The sequence below is a fragment of the Lagopus muta genome, chromosome 1 (genome assembly GCF_023343835.1).
Source record: "Lagopus muta isolate bLagMut1 chromosome 1, bLagMut1 primary, whole genome shotgun sequence".
In the NCBI taxonomy this organism is placed as follows: Eukaryota; Metazoa; Chordata; class Aves; order Galliformes; family Phasianidae; genus Lagopus; species Lagopus muta.
Window position 1 is genome coordinate 83,475,938 of NC_064433.1, and position 24,641 is coordinate 83,500,578.

The following is a 24,641-nucleotide window of genomic DNA, read 5'->3' on the forward strand; positions in this document are numbered from 1 at the left end:
CCAGTTAGGCATTCTGCTGTTGAGCAAGGAATTGTTGAACCTGGAACTTAGCAGCTTTTGTTTTGAAGTAGTATAAAGTAATTTCATCCTTATTTTTGTCTGAGTCTGGAATGAAATTATTTTGACTTCTTTTTTTAAGTAAGTTAGGTTCTTTTTTTTCTTGGAAACATCAGCAAGACATTCTTGAAGAAAAAAAAAACAACATTGTAAATATGTATTCATGGGAAAAAAAAAATAGTGTTTTTTCTTTTTCTCCAATAATCCCAGTGTACAGGGATCAAATTTAACAATTTTCTTGTTGTTTTGACATGTTTTTAAACACTAGCAAAAACAGGGAGACGCCTTTGTTGATATAGTTGACATTTATACTGAGCTTATCAAAAGGTACTTTCCTCATAATTTTTCCTCAGATAAATTACAATAAATCCTAATGAAGACTTGATTAGAAGGATTCTGATTGCAGACAAATCTTCAGGCTGGCCTGTGAGCTGCCAATGGGAAGCCATTTCATTATCCATTATCTGAGTTTCTTGAGAATGTTGTGAGAACCAAACTGAAGTTAACAACGTGTTTGGAAATTATGAATATTCAGTATGAGGTAACCTGAAGTAAACTTGAAATATATTTAGCTCTGCATCCACTTCTAGTCCCTGTATCTAATCCTTCAGCATTTTGTCTCTCAAAAGGAATGATTCCTTAGGCTCTAAGAGATGCAAAATCCAACTGGGAAATTTCCACTATATTGACTATCTGCTGAGTTTTGTGTTTTTTTAAATCTTCTTGGAAGATGGAATACGTGCCCCCTTCTTCCTAACCAAGTCAAACATCTTGTAATTGTAAGTAATCTAAGTAATTGTTTCCTGCTTCTGATATCCTGCTGCTTCAGTAGACAATGACCCACCCACAGTCTGTAGGGGGGCTGAAGCAGCTTCCCCTTGGTGCCTGTCTCTTCCTGAAAATGATGTGGAGGAGGGGAGTGAAGGTAGTTTAAACAGGTTGTTTTTTTTTTTTTTTATCTCTACTGGATGCCTGTCAGCAAGGGGAGGAGGAGGTGAAGAGCAGTGACCTGAGTGTAGCGAACAGTGTTACCCTCTTGCGTCAGGATTATTTCATTTCTGAGGGGAAGTTAGAAGCTGAAACAGCAATAAAAGTAGCAGTTTCTGCTTCATCTTCCAGAGCAGCATAAGCAGGCATTCGTACCATGACACTCCACTGCATGCATCTTTTTCTCTTGCTTCTGCTCAGTTCATGGTGGCCGGACTCAGAGAAGCACGTGGTGGGAGCTGTGAAGGTCAGGGAGCATTATATAGCTGCTCAGTTCACTGTTTGGACCTACAAACCGGAGTCTGAGGAAAAGTCCAGGTAACAAAGTACAAGATGGGAAGGGTGAAACTAGTCCTGTCTTGTGACTGAAAGTTTTTTAGTCTCATAGAATTTCAGAGACCAGGAATACTTCAGTTGGTTTTGGAGGACCTGTGTGATCTCATCTAGAACCAATGAAGTATCAGAAGCTTTAATAAAATCATTTTTTTAGATTTTCAGAGCACTTTTGTTGCATATATTCAGAACTTGCTTTTATCATCTTTTGTATCTGTACGGTGGTTTTTGTTTGTTTGTTTTGTTGTCTGGGGTTGTTTTGTCTTGTTTTGTTTTAGTGTCATTATTTTTAAAAGTATGGATTTTGTGGATTGCTAGAATTAGCAGTAGATTGGTCATTCTGCAAAAGCTTTCAGACTTTAGGGAATAAGTAGTTTCTAATTTGGGTACTCTTACTTTCACTTAAATCAGAGCCTGATGAACTTTGGAACTAGCTGATGTTGTTTCTGAGTTATTCAGTAGTTTCTGTGAAATGTTCATCCTGGGTTCTGCTGAGCAAAGGTTGTAGAATCAAATATTGCTATTTAAGTGAAAATACTATTTTCAAAATTCTTTTTTCTTATTGCATTGCAAGCTGATAATGCTACATGCACATGCAGATCGAGCATATAAATTAGCTTCTTTGTTTTGACAAGATATGCTTGTGATAATAAACACCGCAAGTGCAATGCTGCAAATGACTTGCACCTTCTTTGGAATTGTCTTAATTATACTTCGTTCTTATACTATGCTCACTATATGGACACAATTCACAGCTTTTATTTGTTCATGAATTGGGGTTAAATAATACAAATTATGTGTTTTCTCTGATACTGAAGGATGTATTTTGATACTACTGCATTTTTTTTGTATCAGCGCATGACTGGTTTTCTTAGTCTGGTTTTGTGTGTGTGTAAAGCCGAGCTTCCAGGTCAGATTTCAGTTTTTCTAAATGTTTTTCAAGATTAATTCAAACAAAGTTTCTATGGTTTCTAAAACTCCCCTTGGAAGTGTAAGAAAACTGCTATCACCTTAATACCAAACGGCCAAGATAGAAGAAAATGGAATTTAAGTATGGGTAAACTAAGCCAAATGTCAACTATTGGCCTGGACGCGTGGATTTAGTGTTTAGAACTTAATTCTTGTCTGCACTAAATGCATCAATATGCAGATTACCTACCATTTTATTAAACATCACATTTTGCATAAATTGTTTTCATGCAGTGGATAGGGTATGCCTCAAACCTCAGTTTGAAGTTTTCAGTCTATAGTTTTGTAAGACTTTTTCCATATACAATGCCTATTGAAGTAATATCACATAAGTACATAGAGCAACACAATATTGAATGGATCTAATGAACTCTGTAGAACATCAGCTCAAAAAAAAAAACAACCCTCTGGAAAAATATTTATTGCAGAAAGGCTAATGACTTGAATCCCAAAGGCATTTAAGTATGTAACATTCTCTTTCAGCAGAAACTCGGTGCTTAAATGTAGAGTAAGAATGTGATTGTTTGCTTCTTAGAGTTCCAGGTAAATGATGATGCTGAAAATAAAGTGGATTCTGCTGATTTTTTATTTTTTATTTTTTTTTAATTGAGCTTCAAGATGTTTAGACTAAGGATACTTAGCTTCTCTTCAGCACAGAGTCATAGAATGGCTTGGTTTGGAAGGGACTGTAAAGATCTCATAGTTCCAGGCCACCCTCTGCCAGCAGGGTTGTCACTCAGCAGCTCTGGTTGCCTGGGGCCTCATCCAGTCTGGCCTTGAACACCTCCAGAAGTGGGGCATCAACAGCTTATCTGGGCAAACCTGTTCCAGCACCTCACTATCTTCTCAATGAAAAACTTCCCCTGGACATCTAATCTAAATCTTCTCTCTTTAGTTTAAAATCATTACCCCTTGTCCTATCATTATCTACCCATGTAAAAAGTTGATTTCTCTCCTGTTTAAAATCTCCCTAATGACTAGTATATAAATATTAGAAAGCCATAATGGTGTCTACCTGGAGCCTTCCCTTCTCTACAAGCCCTGCTCCTTCAGCCTGTCTTCATAGGAGGGGTGCTCTATCCCTCTGATCATCTTTGTGGCCTTCCTCTAAGCCTTTCCTAGTAGCTCTGCATCTTTCCTGTGTTTGGGGCCCCAGACCTGGACATAACACTCTAGCTGGGGCCTCACAAGGGCAGAGTAGAGAGAGACAATCACCTTCCTCACCCTGCTGGCCACCCCTCTTCTGATGCAGCCCAGGGTACCGTTGGCCTTCCAGGCTATGAGGGCTCACTGTTGGTTCATGGTAAGTTTTTCATCAACCAGGACCCGTAAGTCCTTCTCAGCATGGCTGCTCTCAAAAAGTTCTTCTCCCAGTCTGTATAAACATCTGGGATCACCCCAAACTAGGTGCAAAACCTTGCACTTTGCTTTATTGAATTTCAATAATTTCACATGGGCCCACCTTTTGAGTTTATCAAGGTCCCTCTATCTTTATAGAGGTTTATAGATTACCATGTATAAGTAACATACATAAAATACTTAGAGTGAAAATGTGTTTTTTGTGAGTGAAGCATTGCAGGTGCAGCTACTGAAAGTTTTGTAACTGGACCAAATTGCATGTTCTGAGACTTGTGAAGTGTTGGTAACCCAATTACTTGGTTTCTTTTAGCTGTACAGTTGGCATTGGTAAGTTTCTTTCTCTACCCCTGTAGTCTTATGTACGTGTTCTATTGCACATTGCCACATTAGGGCAGCACATCAGTGAAGATCATGGATCATGCCCTTCTCCTTCAGAGTGAAATTAAATTTTATCAGTGACTTCCAAGATTTGAAGCATGAACTGCTTCTGCCTGACTGTTGTTGCAAAAGTGCAAGAGAAGGATTTACAAAAATCCCTTCAAGAATAGATCTCCCCCATCTGGACCCTGAATGTCATTGAAGCCAGCTCATTTGATCTCTGCTCAGCCTGTGTGTGTGAGCAGCCCATAAACTTCCTGCTATCAAAAGTGCCTTGCTTAACTGAGAGGGCATTACAAAAATAGCAAGTAGAAGTACTGTTGGATTCAGTCATTGTACGTACTAGGAAATCAACCATAAATGTTAAACTAAGCACAAAGTATTTTCCCTTTAACATTTGTTTCACCATTATTTTAATTCCAGAAGGCTTCTGTGCTGGTTTCCTCCTGCTTGCCTGTGCATTTGCTGAGAAAACAGTTTGTGGTCTACTTGGTGTGCATGTCATCTATGTAACAAGACTAAGAACTGCCAGGTTTCCCTGAGCAGTAGTTGTGTTAGTTATTTATTTTTGTCATAGCTGCTACTGGTGTTTGTTATTTATGCTATTATAGAATCATTGTGATGAGCCTTAAAGAGAAATACAGGTTTCTCATAGTGTTGTGTCAGATGCTTTCCAGATAAAGATGGTCAGAACATCTTCCACTGTGTCTTAAATAGTGAAGAAAATAAAGACATCTTCATCACAAAATCAGGACTATAGAAACTCGAAGCAAAATAAGGGGTAAACTGTGCTAGGTATTGTAATTGTATGTCTAATATATATGAAAAAGTTTAGCTCAAGAATATCATAGGTACAGTGAAGTAACAGGGAAAGAAAGACTGTACAAAGAGTTGGAATATGGTGGCCAGCCTTCAGCGAAATGTGGAAGTGATGAAATGTAATTCCAGAATTCATTTTCCAAGGTATCTGTTAATCTGTAATGACATTTTTTTGAATCTTCATTCTTTTAATTTTTTTGTAACTCTTGTGGTTTCAGATTGATACATTTGGATCCTGTGTTTAAGAAAATTTCTTACAGAGAATATGAAGTGGATTTTAAAAAAGAAAAGCCAGCAGATAAGTCCACAGGTAAATAGAAAAGAAGATGCTTGTTTGCTGCTTGTCTTAAAGCCAGTAACACAGTATCTGTATCACAGTATCACAGTAATGTGACACTATATGACACTATATATGACACTATAAATTCATGTGCAATTTGCTCAAGTTCTGAGACTAAATGTGTTTCTGATAGATCACCGGAAAGGAAGGAATGGAAAGAAAGAAATGAATTATGAGGTCAAGTGTGAAAAAATAACTCCTTGCCTTTGATGTCCTTTACTATTTCAAGGTGCTTTAGATAGATGGAGGCAAAGTCTTGTATTGATGCTATACATAAGTGTTATACTTGTATTTTGATACTTATGCAGAGTAATTACATAGTCTGTTCTTCATATTAATGGAAAAAATAACTTCAGATGTTAAATCTAATTTCAAAGCAAACTTATGTCGTTTTGGTGATACCAAGTTGTTCCAAGTGAGCCTGAAAAATCTGATTTTTTTCCAAATGTGTTTTCCTCTTTTTTCTGAAAATTCTTATTTAACAGAGGAAGAAATTCACAAAGTGGCTTACAATAAAGGAGACAAACAGGTGAAAGATTACTTTAGCAGGCTTTTTCTAATGAGGTTTTTTTTTTTTGGTTGGTTCTGCAATATGAGAAAAGGTTTAAGGCCCTCCTAGAACCATTTGCAGGCTTTGTGTAAAAAAAATTTCAACATGTGATTTTGAACTTTAGAATACATTCTAGGTACTTTTTGTTCTTTGACAGATGCATTGAGAGCGCTACTTAAAGAAATATTTTAATGCCCTTGAAATCTCTTTTTCTGCCTCCCTAAAAATATCTGCTTAAATTGCATGTGAAGGAATGAATCCTAGAAATTCCCAATGAACGTCCAACAGAAACCGTTTGATAAATATGCAATATCTGGAAAATAGCCAGAGTGCTACTCACTCAGTTTTATAACATAACTGTCGGTAAACTGCAGGTTTTTCTGCCTGATGAGCCTTTTTACAGGTAAATCTTTGCAGTGGTATTATGTTCCTGTTTATAGTTTGTGCAACTTGTACTTTGAGCAAGCTCTTATTCTCTGCTGGAAAAAGAATTCTTCCTTTCATTAAGCAAACTGTTTTGTTCACAGTTTTTCTCTCCTTATCTTGACAGGATTGCTTGGGCCAACCCTGCGTGCCGAAGTGGGAGATACTTTAATAGTTCACTTTAAGAATATGGCTGACAAGCCCATAAGTATTCATCCCCAAGGCTTAGTTTACAACAAAAAGGCGGAAGGTAAATGCTGTAAAATCCCCATGTTTACTTCTTGTAGACTAGAGAGAGAACCGACCAATGCTGACATCCTGGTGGGGGTCTTCATCTTCCAGGATGAAGAGACAGACAAGGTGTTCTATGAGCAGCTGGCAGAAGTTGCATGATTACCAGCTCTTGTTCTCACGGGGGATTTCAACTTCCCTGATATATGCTGTAAATACAGTGCAAATGAAGCAGTTTCTAGAGTGGTTTCTAGAGTGTGTGGAAGATAACTTCCTGATGCAGCTTGTAAGAGAGCCTTCCAGAGGAGGTGCCCCACCAGATCTGTTGTTCACAAACAGAGGACTGGTGGGAGATATGGAGAACAGGAGCTGTCTTGAGCAGAGTGACCATGAAATGGCAGTTCTCTGTTCTTGGTGATGTCAAGAAAGTAGGGGGGCAAAACTGCTACCTTGGACTTCCAGAGGGCAGATTTTAAACTATTCAGGATGCTGATAGGGAGGGTATCTGGAGATTCAGTTCTGAAGGGTAAAGGTAGGAGCAAGCTGTCTCCCTGTGCTGTAAGATGAGCCAGGAGAAGAAGACGACTTTTGTGGATGAACAGGAGACTTTTTCTCCGAGAGAAAAAGAATGTACCTCCAGTGGAAGAAGGGATGGGCAGCTTTGTGAGAGTACAAAGAAGTTGTTAGGATACGAAGGGAGAAAATTAGAAAGGCAGAAGCCCAGCTTGAAATCACTCTGTAGTGAAAGAGAACAAAATTTTTTTTTACAAATATATTAATAGTAAAAGAAGAGCTAAGGAGAATCTCTGTCCTTTACTGTATGTGGTGGTGAATGTGACCACTGAGGATAAGGAAAAGGCTGAGGGGTTCTCAATGCCTTCTTTACATCTGTCTTTAATAGTCAGACCACTTATCCTCAGGAACTCTACCCCCTGACCTGGAAGTCTCAGATGGGGAGCAGAATTCAAGTGCAAACAGTTAGAGACCTGCTACTCCACCTAGACTGTGCATAGGGCCAGATGGCATCCATCCAACGTTGCTGAGAGAGCAGGCAGAGGCAGTGTTCCCGGTCATCCAGTGAGGTCCCAGAGGACTGGAGGCTTGCCAATGTGACTCTCATCTACAAGAAGCATTGCAAAGAGGATCTGGGGAGCTACAAGCCTGTCAGCCTGACCTGGGTGCCACGGAAGATTATGGAGCAGATCAGCATGTGCAGGACAGCCGGGGGATCAGGCCCAGCCAGAATGGGTTCGTGAAAGGCAGGTCCTACTTAACTAACCTGATCTCATTCTGTGATTGAGTGACCTGCCTGGTAAACGAGGGAAAGGCTGTTGATGACCTAGACTTCAGCAAAGTCTTCAATGCTGTCTCCCACATTATTCTCCTGAGAAACTGGCAGCCCGTGGCTTGGACAGGTACACTCTGCTGGGTAAAGAACTGGCTGGAGGGCTGGGCCAAGAAAGTGGTGGTGAATGGAATTAAATCCAGCTGGTGACTGGTCACGAGTTGTGCTCCCCAAGGAAATGTGCTGGGCCTGTCCTGTTTAAGATCTTAACCAAGAACATTGAGTACACCCTCAGTAAACTTGCAGGGAACACCAAGCTGGCAGGAAGTGTCAATCTGCCTGGGGGTAGGAAAGTCCTACAGAGCAATCTGGACATGCAGGAAAGCTGGGCTGAGGCCAATGGGATGAAGTTCAACAAGTGCCAGGTCCTGCATGCTGTCCACAACAGCCCCAGGCAATGCTACAGGCTTGGGGCAGAAAGGCTGGAAGATTGTGTGCAAGAAATGGACATGGGGAGGTTGGTTGATGGTAGGCTGATTAACATGAACCAACAGTGTACCCAGGTGGCCAGAAAGGCCAATGGCATCCTGGCTTGTATCAGAAAGAATGCAGCCAACAGGAGCAGGGAGGTTATTGTCCCCTGTACTCAGCTCTGGTGAGGCTGCACCTCAAGTACTGTGTTCAGTTTTGGTCCTCTCACTACCGGAAAGATGTTGATGCCCTGGAGCGTGTCCAGAGAAGGTCAGCGGAGCTGGTGAGGAGTCTGGAGCACAGGTCTTATGGGGAGTGGCTGAGGGAACTGGAATTGTTTTGTGTGTAGAAGAGGGGGCTCAGGGCTGAGCTTATCACTCTCTACAATTACTTTGAAAGGAGGTTATGGCAAGGTGGAGGTTGGCCTCTTTTCCTGCAATAATTAGTGACAGGACTGGAGGGAATGGCCTCAAGTTGCGCCAGGGGAGATTTAGGTTGGATGTTACGAAGAAGTTCTTCTCCAAAACAGTGTTCAGGTGCTGGAATGGGCTGCCCATGGGCATGGTGCGGTCACATCCCTGGAGGTGATCAAGAAACGTTTAGATGAGGTACTATGGGAGATGGCTTAGTGGGGAAGTATTGGTAATAAGTGGACAGTTAGACTAGATGATCGTGGAAATCTTTTCCAACCTTGGTGATTCTTTGAACGTTTGGGTTTATGTGTAGCACAGGTATCTGTTGATAGTGGATTAAAACTTCACACCTATTTTCAGCTTCTTTCTTGTCTGTGACTGTAATACTAGGAACATGAGTGTCTTCTGAAACATACATTCTCCTGACCAGCTCCACTGTGCTAGTTCAGTTTGCACCTCAGGAACCTGAGGAAGTGAAGGGAGTTAAGGGGTGAGAAGCTGTATTTCCTAGCAGAACCTGAATATATGCATTTGGATAACACAAATACAGTCTAATGCTTTTCCAGGGTACAACAATGATTGGGCAGAACTAGCATTTTTCTTTTTTTTTTTTATCACTCAACGTAATGCTGTCTGGCCATTTAAAACTATCTAGCGATCAAAAATAAAACACAATTTGATGTTAAGACAATTTAAAGGATAGTCAAGTAGGCTGCAGAAAGCTGGAATTCACATGGAAGTATAAAAAAGGTGCAGTAGTGGACTGGCCTTATAAAATTCATTAAGGTTGTGAAGACAGCCTGAAGCAGGTAGAAAGACAAAGTTGCTAATTAATAATCTAGCTCTTTCAGAATGAAGGAAAATTAGACTCAAGACTGTGCTACAGAATGTTTATTCATAAAAAGAGAAGCATCTTCAACAGTGGGGACTTATGCAGGTTTTGTCCCCAGAAACCTGAAAATGACTGTAAATTTGAACTGGACAGAGCAAAGGCATGAATGAAGCGCCCCTTCTTCTCAAAGAGCTGTAGCTGTTGATATTTGAACATGGAAGAGAGTGGCCCAGGAAAGTGTTGGGGCAAGGGCGTCTTGAGGGTTTTTGGCCTTTTCTTTTTGGAGCAGATTTTGGTGAAAGAAGTGTAAGAGAGAAGGATTCTAAACTGTAAGCTTTTCAGAACAACACTGATCTTAGAATCGCAGAAACAAACATTGAGAAAGTTCTCCATGAATGGTTTTGTAGACTAAGTGGAGGGTCTGACAATTTTGTGACCTTTGAATTGAGTAGGTGGGTAACTGTTCATGAAATAAATGAAACTTGGGCCATTTTCTTGTTCCCTCACATAACTGCTAGGATGAACACACAGTTTTCGGAGAATATTATCCTGCAAGTGCAAAATAATCTTCTTCAGGAACTGTAAACTCATTTATACAGTTTATGATCTCTTGTTGATAGTGTCCAAACTGACACATCAATTCCTGCTGTATCATGGGGTGAATCTCTACGATTGCCTGTGCTCCTTGGATTACCTTGCCCTAGGTGCTGAACCAAAGTTTTTACTGGCTGTTTCCAAATTTATTCAAGGCTTTATTTGCTGTGTGGGTACAAAATTTTTACCTTCATCTCCTGGGATATCACATAGGTGTGATAAGTAATTCAGTTTCACTGTTCTATTAATGTGTCTTTGGCACCTAGAATTTTCATTTTCTGTCTCCCCTTTTTCATATTGCATTTCTTTGGTTATTGTAGGCTTAGATATGAGACATTATGCATTTCTTTGGTTATTGTAGGCTTAGATATGAGACATTACTGTTATTTAGATATGCAGTGCACAAAAGCTCTAAGGCAGCAAGCCAATGCTAGCCTGCATAGTGGCTTTATGAGAAGTGATTAGAAAGCTGGCAAAGAGAGCAGTATTTCAACTTCTACTGAATATCAGTGAGCAGAGGCTGAAGGTTCATGCCATCTTAACTCTGTTAATTTGAAGGCAGACACCTTTTGACAGAGGTGACAGTCTTAGAAAATCTTGAATCTGTAAGAAACGGGATAGTGAAATAGATACTTTCCTACATGCTACTCCCCACAATGTAAGTGGAGCCATCAGTCATCCCTATGAAATATCAAATACGTAAGAAAGATATCAAGCTTTTGGAATCGTTGTAGGAACTTCAATTAGCTCATACTTTCATTACTCAGTTTTCATGTCACCCTGCTTTCTTTTCTTGGAAGGTTCTCTGTATGATGACAGAACATCATCTGCAGAAAAACAAGATGATGCTGTGCTTCCAGGCCAGGTCTACACATATGTGTGGGATATAACAGAAGAAGTTGGTCCAGGAGAAGCTGACCTTCCTTGTCTTACTTATGCGTATTATTCTCATGAGAACATGGTAACAGATTTTAACTCTGGATTGATTGGAGCACTGCTTATCTGCAAGAAAGGTAATGAATATGGGAATGTTATAAAAAGGGACTTTTCAGTTAAAGTGCTGACTGATTAAGTTTTGTATGAGAAACAGATAAATTCTGCTGTTAAGCTAAGACTCCTTTCTGCAAGAAAACAGGATTTTGTAGTCTCTCATAAATATAAAAGAGTAGTCTCTCATTAAAGAAAGACATTTAAGGCAGGTGCCTCATTCTAAGTAGAAAAATCTGCATGCTCCCAAAGTTTTTAGTTTCTGCAGTCCAAATGACATCTATTTTAGTCTTAAATGATGTACATCTATTGAAAGCAGCAAATGGATTTTTTTTTTTTTTTTTTTTTGTATGTGAACAATCTGTAGAAAGAACCATAATTCAGTGTGGTAGGTACTTATGCCCAAAATGAATTCTACTTTTTGATAGAAATCTCACCTGTATGACAAACTCAACTCGATACTTTCTTATAACTGATCCAGTTCTGAAGTATTTGTGAGTCTTTCGTATGCAGAAGTTTTATGCTTTTTAAAGGAGCTGATGACCTCATAGGGTATTTGAAAAGGCAGTGTTCACACTGCAGATTGCTCAGCCATCCTTCTCCTTGCCTTGTAGTCTCAGAAGAGAGAAGTCAGTCTAGTTGTGTCGAGAAGGCTGCTGGATATTCTTTTCTTGGATATTAGACTTTTTGATTCCATGGTTACCTAAAACAAAAAGCATTTTCAGAAATAAAATCACTTTATGATCATTGTTAAGATCTTCGTTTTTGGAAGCAGATTCAGGCAGCACATGATAACAGAAGCAAGTTAGTTAAATACATATACATGCCATTACATTGGTATGGAAACTGCTTCACTTCTGCTTGAAATTAACACCTTTTATTTATTTATTTTTCATAGGAAGCCTAAATGAGGATGGGTCACAGAAACTTTTTGACAAGGAATATATACTAATGTTTGGTGTGTTCGATGAAAACAAGAGTTGGCAAAGATCAGCATCACTTAAATACACAATTAATGGGTACGCTGATGGAACGTTACCAGGTACTGTACAAGCTGATGTGACATGACGTACACATGAATGAAGATTGAACGTTGCCTCTCTTTGTTGTTTGTTTTCTTTGTTTGTTTGTTTGTTTTTGTGCAAGAGGACAGGACTAGATGAGCGGGGTACAGCCTTTTTTAGAACATGTTTTTAATCACCTAAATTCTGGACGAGTGCTATGCCATACTGCTATTAAGGAAAACAAGATTATTCACTTTAAAAACAAACAAAACCCTTTTTTTTTTTAACTTGGGTAATGGGGGAAGTAGTGATGTAACTAGGTGAACTTCTGATTTTTCAGCACATGGAATATCCCAGATGAAAAACTTCCTGGAAGTGGAAAATCAGTTACCATTAAATCAGACAATTAAGTGAGAAGATCAAGATGGTGATAATAGGACTATTCTGTTAGCGTTCTCCCTTTTCTCCTTTCTTCTTATCTCTGTCCAGTCCATTGAGGAAATACAGAAGGCTGTTTAGGGTATTGAGCTTTTATTAAGCAAATACTAGACAGGGTACTTAATTTCACTACCCGTAGCCTTCATTCTTCAACTTCAGTCCTTTTCATTTCTTTCAAGTGAGGAGAAATTGGCTCTCAGAAAGAGGCTGCTGATTTTTTTCTTTCTTCCCCAGTTTGCTGTAAGTCAGATTGTCATTTGCATGCAAGATTTAACACCTTTCTCACTTCTCTTTCAGATTTAGAGGCTTGTATGTATGACAACATTAGCTGGCATTTGATAGGAATGAGTTCTAAGCCAGAAATTTTCTCCGTTCATATAAATGGCCAGGTCATGGAGCAAAGACATCACCGCATTTCTACTGTAAACCTAGTGGGAGGAGCATCAACCACAGTGAACATGACAGTGAGTGAGGAAGGAAGGTGGCTGATATCTTCTCTTGTCCAAAAGCACTTGAAAGGCAAGGAAACGTCTATTTATTAAGCAACTTTAGAGTTTTCCTTTTCTTCTTTAAGCCCCCAAAAGCTTCTGTCCTGCAGTGAATAACCATACTTCAGATAGTTTTCATTTAATTAAGAAAACACTGGAAAATAGGATGTTCTGTTGAAACTAGAACTGCAAGATGAATTACAAATCATTCTTATCTGCAGCTGTACATCTGCATGCAGATCAGAGTAGCAGTAAGTCAGAATTCAAACTTCTAAGTCTCTGCAAGCTGTTCAGTTGATCACCATTTTAAAATGAGTGAGGAATCACCTATTTTCAGAGAAATGGAGCTCTTTCAGATATGGAGCACTAAATCTAGTAAGTCTAGTGAAAATATTTGCTGTTCATTGTTCGAAAGTAGTGATCAAAGTTCTGTTTGAAAGATTGAGAAAAATCTCTCATAAGAGCAGAAAGATGTGTTTTGGGGAAAAATATAGAAAAAGAAAAAAAAAAAGCAGGCAAAAACAAAGCTTTTTATCAATTCAGCTGATATTTCCAAGGACAAGTAGGTGAGAGAGCTGTTGTATTCCATTCGATTAATACAGGCTCCTTGAAGGCTTCCCAAGCCACATCGATGCAACCTTTTTAAGCCTGAGAAAATAACAGTAATAAACAAACCTTGCAGGCTGAGGTAAAGAGAAACAAGAAATGTGATTCAGGTGGTCAGAGCTCAAAGTGGAAAATCACTGTGGTACTCTGTTTCTTTTCAATTAGCTGGAATGCATGGCTACCTTACTGTAAGAGACTGTGGAGACAGACAGGTGAAGAAGAGTCGTCTGTCCCTTAAGGAACGTCGCATGATCAAGAACTGGGAATATTTCATTGCTGCAGAAGAAGTTGTTTGGGATTATGCCCCAACCATTCCAGACAGCCTTGATAAGTAAAATAATACTTTGTCAACATAATATGGAATGTTAATGTGAGATCACAGAGTAATTCAGGTTGGAGAGGACCTCTGAGGGTTGTCTCACCTGAATTTCTACACAAAGCAGCGTAAACTTAAAAATTCTATCCATCTGCAAAATTACACCAGGTTGGGCAGCCCCTATCTGATTGAATTTTCGTTGTTTGCACAGCTGGGGACCCCTTAGCCTCTCCTCGGTGCCTTTTCAACCTCACATGTAATCAGATGTTCTAATATTGAGACCTTTAGCTATTGCCACTCATGCCATCATTATGCAACTCTGAAGAAGTGTATGGTATCTCTCATTTCATAGCTAAAGATAAAAACAAGATTCCTTCCTTAACCCTTTCTTCTTACAACTGAGTAAGCCCATCCTTTCCTTGTATGACATGTATTTTGTCCCCCTAATCACCTTGGTGACCCTCCTCTGCACTCTCTTCAGTGTGTCAGTGCCTTTCTTTTGCTGCAGTGCTTTTAAGAAAACACTTTCTTTCACCTCTAAAGGGGAGCTTAAAACATGCAGATGACAGGAAATGCAGAAGGTAGCATGCAAGCCTGCCTTCTAAATCACTTTTCAACACGAATTCTGCTGAAATAAACAATCCTTCGAGGAGAAAGGCAGTATTTCTAGAGAATCAAGGTTTTAGAAATGTTAGCATGGTAAAAAATATGGGACAGGGCAAAAGAGAGATTGCTCTATACATGACCTTTGCATGGCACCAAATAGATGACATAAAAGTCATATTACATTGGCATATTTGGCATACTTGTGTCCTTTTTGTCTCTTTCTCGGCTAGTTACATGGCATCCCTCAACTGCTACAGTACTCTGCCTTCTTTTGTTTGGAATTTCAGCATTTGGCCTTGTTCAGTAGCCTTTTTTGAAGGGCTAGTGACCAGGATGAACACGTTATTCTTTGTTGCTTAGAAATATTTATCTTAGTTCTGCTCAGCATTATAATTCTCAATGTTTTTAAACATGGGAATTTCACAACTTGTTATACAATATTTGATTGGGATTGAGGTTATCTGAGCACTGTTCCTGGCTTCCCTGAAGTGTTTGCTATTGTAAGCAGTGTTTTTCCTAAATTTGTCTATGCCCTTTTTAAAGAACATTATTTTCTGTTAATTTATCTTGAAAATGTGGGTGCTACTTCAATTTATCTCTTTCTTGCATGTATTTTCTATTAAACTCCATGAAAGCACTGATATTAATTGGTTGTACGTGACCCTAAAACACAAATAGCATTGCAAGCTTTTTCTTATTTGATATAGGTTAAAATTTGAGGTGAGGACTGTTAGATTAACTCTGGAGTTGAATTTTATTTCAAATAGTGAGATTTCTACTAGTTTCTTCAGTGCTAGATCAGTAATTGGTGTCACTCTTCAAGTTTTGTTGATCCGTTTGTCTTTTCTTTTCCTTTTAAGACACTATAAAGCTCAACATTTGGACAACTACTCAAATCTAATAGGTAAAAAATATAAAAAGGCTATTTTTAGACAATATACTGATGGCAGCTTCACCAAACGTCTGGAAAATCCTCGTCCCAAGGAAACTGGGATTCTGGGTCCAGTTATAAGAGCTCAAATCAATGATAAAGTTAAAGTAAGTACTGTAAGCTCAGAGTTTAGTACTGTAGAATAATTTTCTATTGGGTAGAGATATGTAAGAACTAGTTTGATTTGTTCATAGTTTTTTTGGTTGGCTGGTTTTATTGCTTTTTGGTTTGTTGGTTTTGTGGTTTGTTGGTTGTTTTTTGTTTTTTCCAAATCCTCTAGCTAATTTAATAAATAGTGGCCTTATTAAAAAGTATAATCATAGGTGATAGTCTTTAGGTTAAATTTTTCAATGTTCTATCTATAATTTCACGATTGTTCTTTATTTTAATAACTTAATTCGTTTACACTTTCTTTTGTAAAGTATGTTGTCACTGGTACACAATGAAAAACCCAGATCAGGTTGGACTTCTAGGGAAATTTAGGTCAGAGGCTAAGCCTCATGAGCCACCCATCTGATGTTATTTTTTTGGGCTGTTTTCGTCAGCGTTGCTCAGTTTTCAGTAGTTAAATGTTCTTTCATGGAGTTATTAAGTGAAACAACAAAACATTACAAGTTTGTGCTGCTGTTTTGTAGTGTCGCATCCTCTTGCCTTTCTGTTGTCACTTAATGATGCATGAATTTATCAAAACATTCCTTTTTTTTCCTGGTTTTATCATGAGTAGACAGGATGTCGTCTTTTCTAATCTCTTTCCCCTTTCAGTCTTGGAATTAGGGAAAATATTTTCTTTTAAGTTGGTTTTCTCTAGTGCTGAAGGCTGTTAGGCATTTCAGTCAATAACTTCGTATTTCCTGAGGCAGTATGTGCTTAGAAGCTGGAAGAACAAATGTTTTCTAGGCAGCAAGTGTGAGAAGCTGAAGTTCACAGTGTGGGTTCCACAAGCCCTGCAGAAGCAGGATCCCACCAGGTACCAGCAGCATTTAGACAATGAATTCATATTGCGAAACCATATGTGAAGCATCCTTTTGCCTTTTCAGCTCTTTCAGGGCTGAAACTAGGCAAATTCTACTACAGTTGAAACTTGGTTATGTGTTCAGACACAGATTTTTGGAATACTAAATTTTCCTTTTTATTTCATCTATCAATACAGATTGTATTCAAAAATAAGGCCAGCAGACCCTACAGTATGTACTTCCATGGAGTGACGCTTTCAAAGAATGCAGAAGGAGCTAATTATCCACAGGATCCCACAGGTAAGAAATTTGTGGATCATGTTTTGAGTATCATTGTGGAGAGTTCTGCTGCTTTCAAAGAGACACTGTCAGTCAGAATTCGTTACCTGGATTCTGTGCTCTGCCTCTGCTGACCTTTTGTGCTGCCTTATGGAGAAACCAAGGTACTATTTGCAAAGCATTAACAAATAACCTTTCTTCAGTGTCTTGCTGGTGATTTTAGAACCAAAAGCTCTTGCTGAACTTCATTTATCTCAGAGGTAGCTTGAAATGACATAAGTGCACCAATTTCATTAAAAGGTGCAGTCTGGCACTAAATAAAGATCTGGCTCTAAGTTTGTACTATCTGTTTATTTTTCCTTAGGCAATGCCACCCAGAGTAAAGGAATTCAACCAGGGAAGACCTACACGTATGAATGGCAAATTGCTAAAACAGATCAACCCACTGCAGAGGATGCACAGTGCATTACCCGGCTGTATCATAGTGCTGTAGATATTGAGAGAGATATAGCCTCTGGACTGATTGGCCCACTTCTGATCTGTAAAAGTGAAGCACTTTCTCAGAAGGGTGTGCAGGTAACGTCTCAGAGGGATTTTGCTCATTAATATTATTTGATCTATAGTGAAATTTGTTTTTATTTTAATTTAGAGAAATGTCTTAGAGAGAGCAATCAAACTAATAGGTTCCTGAAGAAATTATTTGAAGATACAGTCTAACTGTCTGCAGTGGTAGAGGAATTTTATTCTGATTTTCTTAGCAAGAGCAGCATTTCAACAAGAAGTCAGCCTTATTTGTATGTCTGTTTCTAGACTTGGAAATGAACTTTCCTGCTGCTATTACACCTTCACACTTCTTCATTCAGATCTGAGCTGGTCTTTCTTTGTAACACATCTAACTCAACATGATCTGCCAGTCTCTAGCATCACTGATTCTAGAGCAACCCAGTGATATGGAAGAGTTCTGGGAGAGTTTATTTGCCATCGACTGAAATCTTGCTTGGAAAAGATTAGAGCATCACTTCAGAGAAAAAACATCAAAAACTTTGTGCTTGGATCAAACTAGAAGGCCGGTCCATTTACTAAGAACCCATCTGCATGTCAGTAGTGTTAGTATCTTGCTCAGGGTTGCATCACACACAGCTGTGCTGGAGTAGAGTGTCACGCTGAAGTCCTGACCCCCAATTGCCTTTCAATTATTCACTTTGAATCGCACCATAACTGTGTTGAAGCTTATGTCACTTACCTTGTAGGTAAGTAAAATAGATCTGAGTCGTTAGTGTCTCTGCTCATAGAATGTAATTGTGCTTATGCTGATTGTCTTTCAGAAAAAGGCAGATGGGGAGCAGCATGCGATGTTTGCTGTGTTTGATGAAAATAAGAGCTGGTACATAGAAGACAATATCAAGGACTACTGCAGTAACCCTGCCTCTGTTAGAAGGGATGACCTCAAGTTCTATAACTCAAACATAATGCACAGTGAGTGGGATAACAAACTGAAGATTATGGAAGTCATGTGAGACCGAGCGTTCAGTGGTTGCAGTTCTCAGATGTAATGCAATTGGGTTTTTCTCTAGTGGGGACTGGGCTGACTACAGGCCCTGAAGCAAAAGCAAGAGTTTAAGTTGATTTTAATACAGCATTCTGCTGATTTGGAGATACTGTTTCCAGAGCTGGAATTCCCATCCTAGTTTGTATTGTGTTTTCAGCCCTGTGTGAGTCTCTCTCTGCCAAGTGTAGGCCTAATAAACTGGACTGACATCAACGAACAAGAGGCTTTAAAAGTCTTTCACTTTAGTTTTTATATTGGTGAGGCATGAAAATATTAAGACCGTCTATATTTTGCTTTCTTTTTAGCAATAAATGGCTACGTGACTGACAGAAATGAAATCCTTGGATTTTGCCAAGATAATGTTGTTCAGTGGCACTTCTCCAGTGTTGGCACTCAGGACGAGATTGTCTCTATTCGCCTTTCTGGGCATGCTTTCCTGTATAGAGGAAAATACCAAGATGTGTTGAACCTCTTCCCAATGAGTGGAGAATCAGTCACAGTGGAAATGGACAATATTGGTAAGAGGCAGGACTGCAGTGCTTATTTGACAGCTCCTCTAACTGCCTTTTAAGCTCCGGTCCATAAGAATTTACCAAAATAGAAAACCTTTTCAGATACACACAGTGCCAGGAAAATCTTGAATCGATGTCTGTTGCAGCTGATGTGTACGAAGTTTCATTAGCTGCACAGGTGCTTAGCACATACGTAATTATATGCGCTGATAATGAGGTTCTTTTAGTGGTTCTTTGTGTATTTGGGTTTTTTTCCAATTCACAATTAGAATTGGGGTTAGCAACAGTCATTTTAAGGTATTAAAATTAATGTTCATGGTAACAACCTGGTATCGCCTCCGACGTTTTGATTCCCGACTCTGATTCCCAGCTTCTCCATCTTAAGTAACTTAAAAAAGCCAAGACTCAAATTACTCTTGTTACTGTTGAACAAAGTGGCTACACATTACCTCAGGTTATTGGTCATTTAGCAGCAGTAAAGTCTGCCACGCTGAATCAGGTCACTAGTCCACCAGTATCTATCTCAATATCTAACAGTGTTTAATACTAGACCTTGAAAAAATAATAATACAGTTCATGTAGTCTGCACTTGAGAAATTACCTTGTGAAAGGACAGAAATTTATTCCTCATTGAAGACTCTGAGTGTCCAATGATTATCTTAAAATCCCATAGGATTTAGGTATCCTTATTCTGTTTAAAATATCAGTGAGCTTTCTGGTTGTGGGTTTTTTTTTTTAGATTTTTTTCATAAAGATTTTTTGTCCTCCCAGCTTGCTTTTTGATGATCTCATAGCCTCAAGAGTTTATCAGTTAAAAATATACATTGTAGGGATTTTCATTGTTGTTCAGGACTAGGGAATCGTTAAAAACCCATCAGATTTAATGACAACTTCCCCAGAAATAAATTGTATTTCTGTTTGGTTGTGGTATGCAATTTGTTTTTACCATCTAGGTCCTGTAAATTTATTGCTGTTAGAAATAGGGAAAGCAATGCAGGTTGCAGTTTGTCTTTTTTCAGACTCTATCTTTCTGTATTCTGTCACTTTTGCTAGTTCCAAAAGCAAATATACAACAAGCAAAGAACTTGATGCCATTTAAGGAATGGGATTGTACTTTTATTCTCTACAGATCCTAGTTTCAAATGGAAAACATCATCTTCTAATTTGAAAGTTCTGGTAACTCCTCCAAAACCTAGTCATTTAGATGCTGAGGCTGACAGTTTGATATTTGTGTACAGATTAGAAACTCAAAATACTTTATTATTCTTCTAAAGATCATCTGGTATGCATTCAAAAGCTTTTGAAATACCATGTTTGTCAAAGATTTGTCTACATTGTATCACAAAGTGCTTTGTTTAGAATCTTTATGTGCGTGGCAATAGATAAAATAGCAAAGGCTGATCAAAAATTAATACTTAATCTCAAAAGACAGAATCTTAGATCCAACTCTAAATATAGGATCTTTCATATCATTTTTTCTTTCTTCTTCACATTGATCTTTTTCATGGGATATGTTTTCACTCATGTCCAAGGTATGCCTCAATCTTTGGGAAAGATCTCCAGTTCTTATTTATTTATTTATCTGTTTGTTTATATGGGCTCCTATTTATTTACAAGTATTATTTTTTATTGCAGTGTAGCTCTTAGGAAACTCAGCTGAGGATTAACACTCTTCTATAGCAGGTGCTGTAGAAAAAAAAACAGCAATTTTCCCTCACTGTTTACATGGTAGGTAGCATTCACTCCCATAAATACTGCATATTGGAAAAACATTTTTGTTTTGCTTGCAGGCACTTGGCTTTTGGCATCCTGGGGTTCCACAGAGATGAGTTATGGCATGAGACTGAGATTCAGAGATGTCAGATGTGACTATGAGGATGATGGCTTGTTTGATGTTGTGGATTTCACAAACACCAAGACTGATAAAAAGGCTCTTTCCACCTCAGTTGAAGAAGATCTGGGAGAAGAGGTAGATGAAGATGATTCAGAATATCAGGATCTGCTGGCTTCTGTTTATTCCATCCGAAGCTTAAGAAATACAGGAGAAACTGAAGAAACTCAAAACCTGACAGCATTGGCCTGGGGACAATCTGAAGACATTGATACTGCAAGTTCTAAGGTGGCTGTTGACTCAAATCTGACAGTTACCAATGGTAGTCAATTGACAGAGTTCTTAGAAACTCGTACTGCTCCTCCTCTCCAAATTGAGACTGAAACATTCCAATCAAATTATACATCAGTCACAGCAGAAGAGTACTTACCTTTAACTAATGCAAGTGATGGAAAGCTGAACTTGATTTTTGAGAATAGAAGCAGAAGCGATTATGCAGTAAATCACAGTAATATGTCTGGAGGTGAGCACTTGCTGAGCAATGGAGAGGCCCAGGTGAAAAATGCAGAAGAGCCTCTGACTGATAGAAAGGACAGTAATTTTTTTACTGATGAACATCAAGAAGAAAGCACAGGGAAAAGAAATAACAGCATTAATAGCAAAAGAAAAAAGCGAAGCTCGGTGGCCATTAAATTTTACTCTGTCCAAAAGATGAAAGCTCTTCTAAATCATGTAAGAAATAAAAATGTCTCATTTTCTGATAAGACAAATGCACCTAATTCTATGCAGCATACAGAGAACACATCCAGCACAGCCACAGTGGGAGATGATCAGCATCCAAGTGATTATGATGGTGATCTGGAAGAGGAAGAAACCAAGGGGGGCAATGCCATGCATGCAGGTAATTTGACGCTTGAGTTGCAAGCCACTGTAGAAGAAAATGAGTCTAATGCATCCAGCCTCTCTCAACTTGAGCTATCCAAAGATAAACAAACAGATTCATTTTCTTTAGATCATACATTGGGCAATATAAGACCTCACTCAAGCCCTGCATTAGTGAAGAACTTTCTGGAAGCATCGTTGCCCAGGGCTGTGAAGTACTCATCTAAAATGACAGATGAGGAATGGAATTTGGTGTCTGCAAAGGGGATTCAGAGACTGGAAGCAAACTTAGACAAATCTATTAGTGGTAAGTTGAATTATGGAGGCAGAAATGGTACAATATTCCTAAATAAGAAGCATATGAAGAAGGATGGAGGATTCTCACATCTAATTGGAGAAAAACATAAAGGCAACTACAAGCACCCACCTCTGAAAAGAAAGGAAGGGAATAAGAATAATACTTTGAGTACATCTGGAACCTTTGTCAAGATCCGAAGGAAAAAAAAAGAATACCCAAAAACTACTCAATTTTTGAACCCAAGGAGTAAAAAGCCCCAGAAATTCACCAAACCTACTGAAGAGCTTGGCCGCACATTGTTTCCAGGTGGGGCCAACCACGTAACACTGCCGTGTTGCACTAACACCACAGAGTCACCCAGTAAGTCCAGCCACAGGGAATTGCCAGGTGATACACAGCAGCTTAAGCCATCCATCGTCATTGGGCTTCCGCACGAAAATGGGAACTATGAATACACTTCAGGAGAATATTACAGCGAGGATACATCAGGTGATGAATATGAATACTATTATGTGAGCTTTGATGATCCATACATGACAGACCCAAAACTGAACGTCAATGAACAGCGTAACCCAGAAAACATTGCTGAACATTACCTGCGTAGCAGAGGGAATGAGAGGAGATACTACATTGCAGCTAAGGAAGTCTGCTGGAACTATGCAGGACTTAAAAAAAGGTTTGGCTAAATCCTTTACTTTCATTTTGGTCGTATTGACACTAACAAAGTGTTGATTTGCATGCTGATGAATTGAAGAGCATCTGTAACCTGCGGTGTGATTTTGACATTACAGTTACACAACTCTAAGGATTTTTCATGGAGGCTGGTAATCCTTTGCAGTCTCACTCAAAACACTCTTTAATACAAAAGTGGAAAAAAACCTCTGTCATTAACTTTCATTTAGCTTTATTGTGCTTGAATGACCTGTTTTACATCCTCCTTCAGTTCTTAGATTCTGTAGTAGAGACTGGACAAAGAAACCTCTCTGTATAAAGACTTTTCAGGTATTAAATGATGTGACTGATCTAATACAGAAAGATTGTGCTTATAGGTAGTATGAAATTGCACCATTTCTAGCACTGGAAAGAAATGGTTCTGGTGTTTCAATTCTCTATTATAAAATTAAAACACTTATGAGACCTAGCAATGAAACATAAATGCAAAGTGCTTAATCATGCAGGAGATAGAGAATTCCTTACACTTAAAGTAAAAATACAGCTGGATGAATTATTGCAGTGTTGTTCATAGTGCGTAGAGAAATCACAAAATGACAGGATCACAAACCCTAACATTGATTTTTGTTGAGTTTTTTTTGACAGCGTCTCAATGCTACAACAAAAAAAAAAAGTATGTATGACTCGTGAGAGACTCCATACTAAAAATTTATTATCTTGATTTAACCAAATTAAGGTCACTACTTACGTTACAGTGTGTAGAATTCCTAGTCATCTTTCATCCAAGGGCTGAACTTTGTGATTTTTGAAATCAGAAGAACAACAACATGAAGACAACAACCATAAATTCAGTTTTCATCTGTCATTACGGAAAACTCAGCTCTGAAATATCTAAGTTTTCAGGCTGAATTTCCTGGATTTATTTGAATGAATCCCTAGTGCTTCTATTTAAAATCTAAATAATGCTTCAAGTGCTGAAGAGCTGATTTGTTCTTACCATCTCTGTTTCCAGAGACTAGTTGTAGTTTTTGTCAGTGACAAATGGCCAAGTATTTGAAGAGTCTCCCAAACTGTAGAACTAGAAGTTTTTAACCAATGTAAGTTATGATTTTCAAAATCATCTGACACATCTGTGTTTATTCTTTACATTCTGAAATGTTTCTGTTGCATAAGTACCAGACTACATCAAAACTGTGTCCAATTCACTGTGTGTTTTCTTTTGGGGGCTTGCTTTCAGTACGATGATGTATGACAAAATCTGTAAAGATGGCAGCACAAAGAAGGTGATTTTTCAAAGGTACACAGACAGTACCTTTACGGTTCTTCAGGATGAAGGCGAGTATGAAGAACATCTTGGCATCCTTGGACCGGTTATCCGGGCTGAAGTGAATGATGTAATCCTGGTAAGTCGCTGTTCTTTCAATATGTGCACAAGATAGGATTTTTATGGTGATCTACAGTGTGACATGGAATGGATCTAAAAATGCCACAGATTTTAAAAGATGATAGAGGAGAGACATTTTTCAGAGCCAGAAATTGCACAGAGGACAAAAGAACACAGAGATGTGTTATTTCATTGAAGGAGTAAGATTTTTGCTGTCTTATTCACTGTGAATTCACTCCTGTTTTTCTTTCTCGTGTTTCCCACCAGATTTATGTTTAGCATTAAAAAGTTTTCTTGGACCCAAACTGCACTAGAAGTATTACTTTTTATGTGAAAGTGGATCATTTTCTGACTTGTAAGAAGAATTGGTAGTATACTGGTAGTATACTTGCACTAGGAAGCATGATGATGTAGTGCTTTCCTGCTTTCCTCACCCTTCTCCATCTATCTTCCAACACACAAGCATGGACTGCATAAAGTAGATCTCACACCTTTCTGCTTATTTCTGTGAGTGATGTACAGTAGGAACACACTAAGCTATGTTAAAAAGACAAGTAAGAAAGAATCTATTTTAGCTTGCAAACGTTATATTTTAAAGGAGGTAAATATGGAATCTCCCTGTGCTTATCTGGGACAAGTGTGACTGACACATGCAGAGATCTAATGTTACTATTTGGTTGTCGTATGCCCTTTATTGTGACCCTGCAGCTGAACATAAGTAGAAGCTCTGTATCTTACTGCTTGCTGTAAATAAGCATTCCCAGGATTGAAGAGGAGCAGCAGGAACCTGGACCCAGTAGAAGGCAGGGAGATTGTCTCATGCTTCCTAATATTTAGTTATCATATTTAGATATCAACCAGCAC

The 24,641-nt window shown here is 38.6% G+C and overlaps 1 protein-coding gene across 1 annotated transcript in view; it reads left to right on the forward strand.

Annotated features, from left to right (window-relative positions):
- Positions 1-1,029: 1,029 nt before the first annotated feature.
- F5 (coagulation factor V) overlaps positions 1,030-24,641 on the forward strand; it is a 35,116-nt gene continuing 11,504 nt past the window's right edge. Inside the window, exons 1-14 of the mRNA XM_048926703.1 lie at positions 1,030-1,362; positions 5,121-5,212; positions 6,343-6,465; positions 10,842-11,054; positions 11,927-12,070; positions 12,768-12,989; positions 13,730-13,895; positions 15,347-15,524; positions 16,568-16,670; positions 17,014-17,225; positions 17,975-18,125; positions 18,504-18,716; positions 20,501-22,397; positions 23,631-23,796. Coding sequence (XP_048782660.1) covers positions 1,202-1,362; positions 5,121-5,212; positions 6,343-6,465; positions 10,842-11,054; positions 11,927-12,070; positions 12,768-12,989; positions 13,730-13,895; positions 15,347-15,524; positions 16,568-16,670; positions 17,014-17,225; positions 17,975-18,125; positions 18,504-18,716; positions 20,501-22,397; positions 23,631-23,796 — 4,041 coding nt within the window. The 5' untranslated portion in view covers positions 1,030-1,201. The remainder of the gene's footprint in view (positions 1,363-5,120; positions 5,213-6,342; positions 6,466-10,841; positions 11,055-11,926; positions 12,071-12,767; positions 12,990-13,729; positions 13,896-15,346; positions 15,525-16,567; positions 16,671-17,013; positions 17,226-17,974; positions 18,126-18,503; positions 18,717-20,500; positions 22,398-23,630; positions 23,797-24,641) is intronic.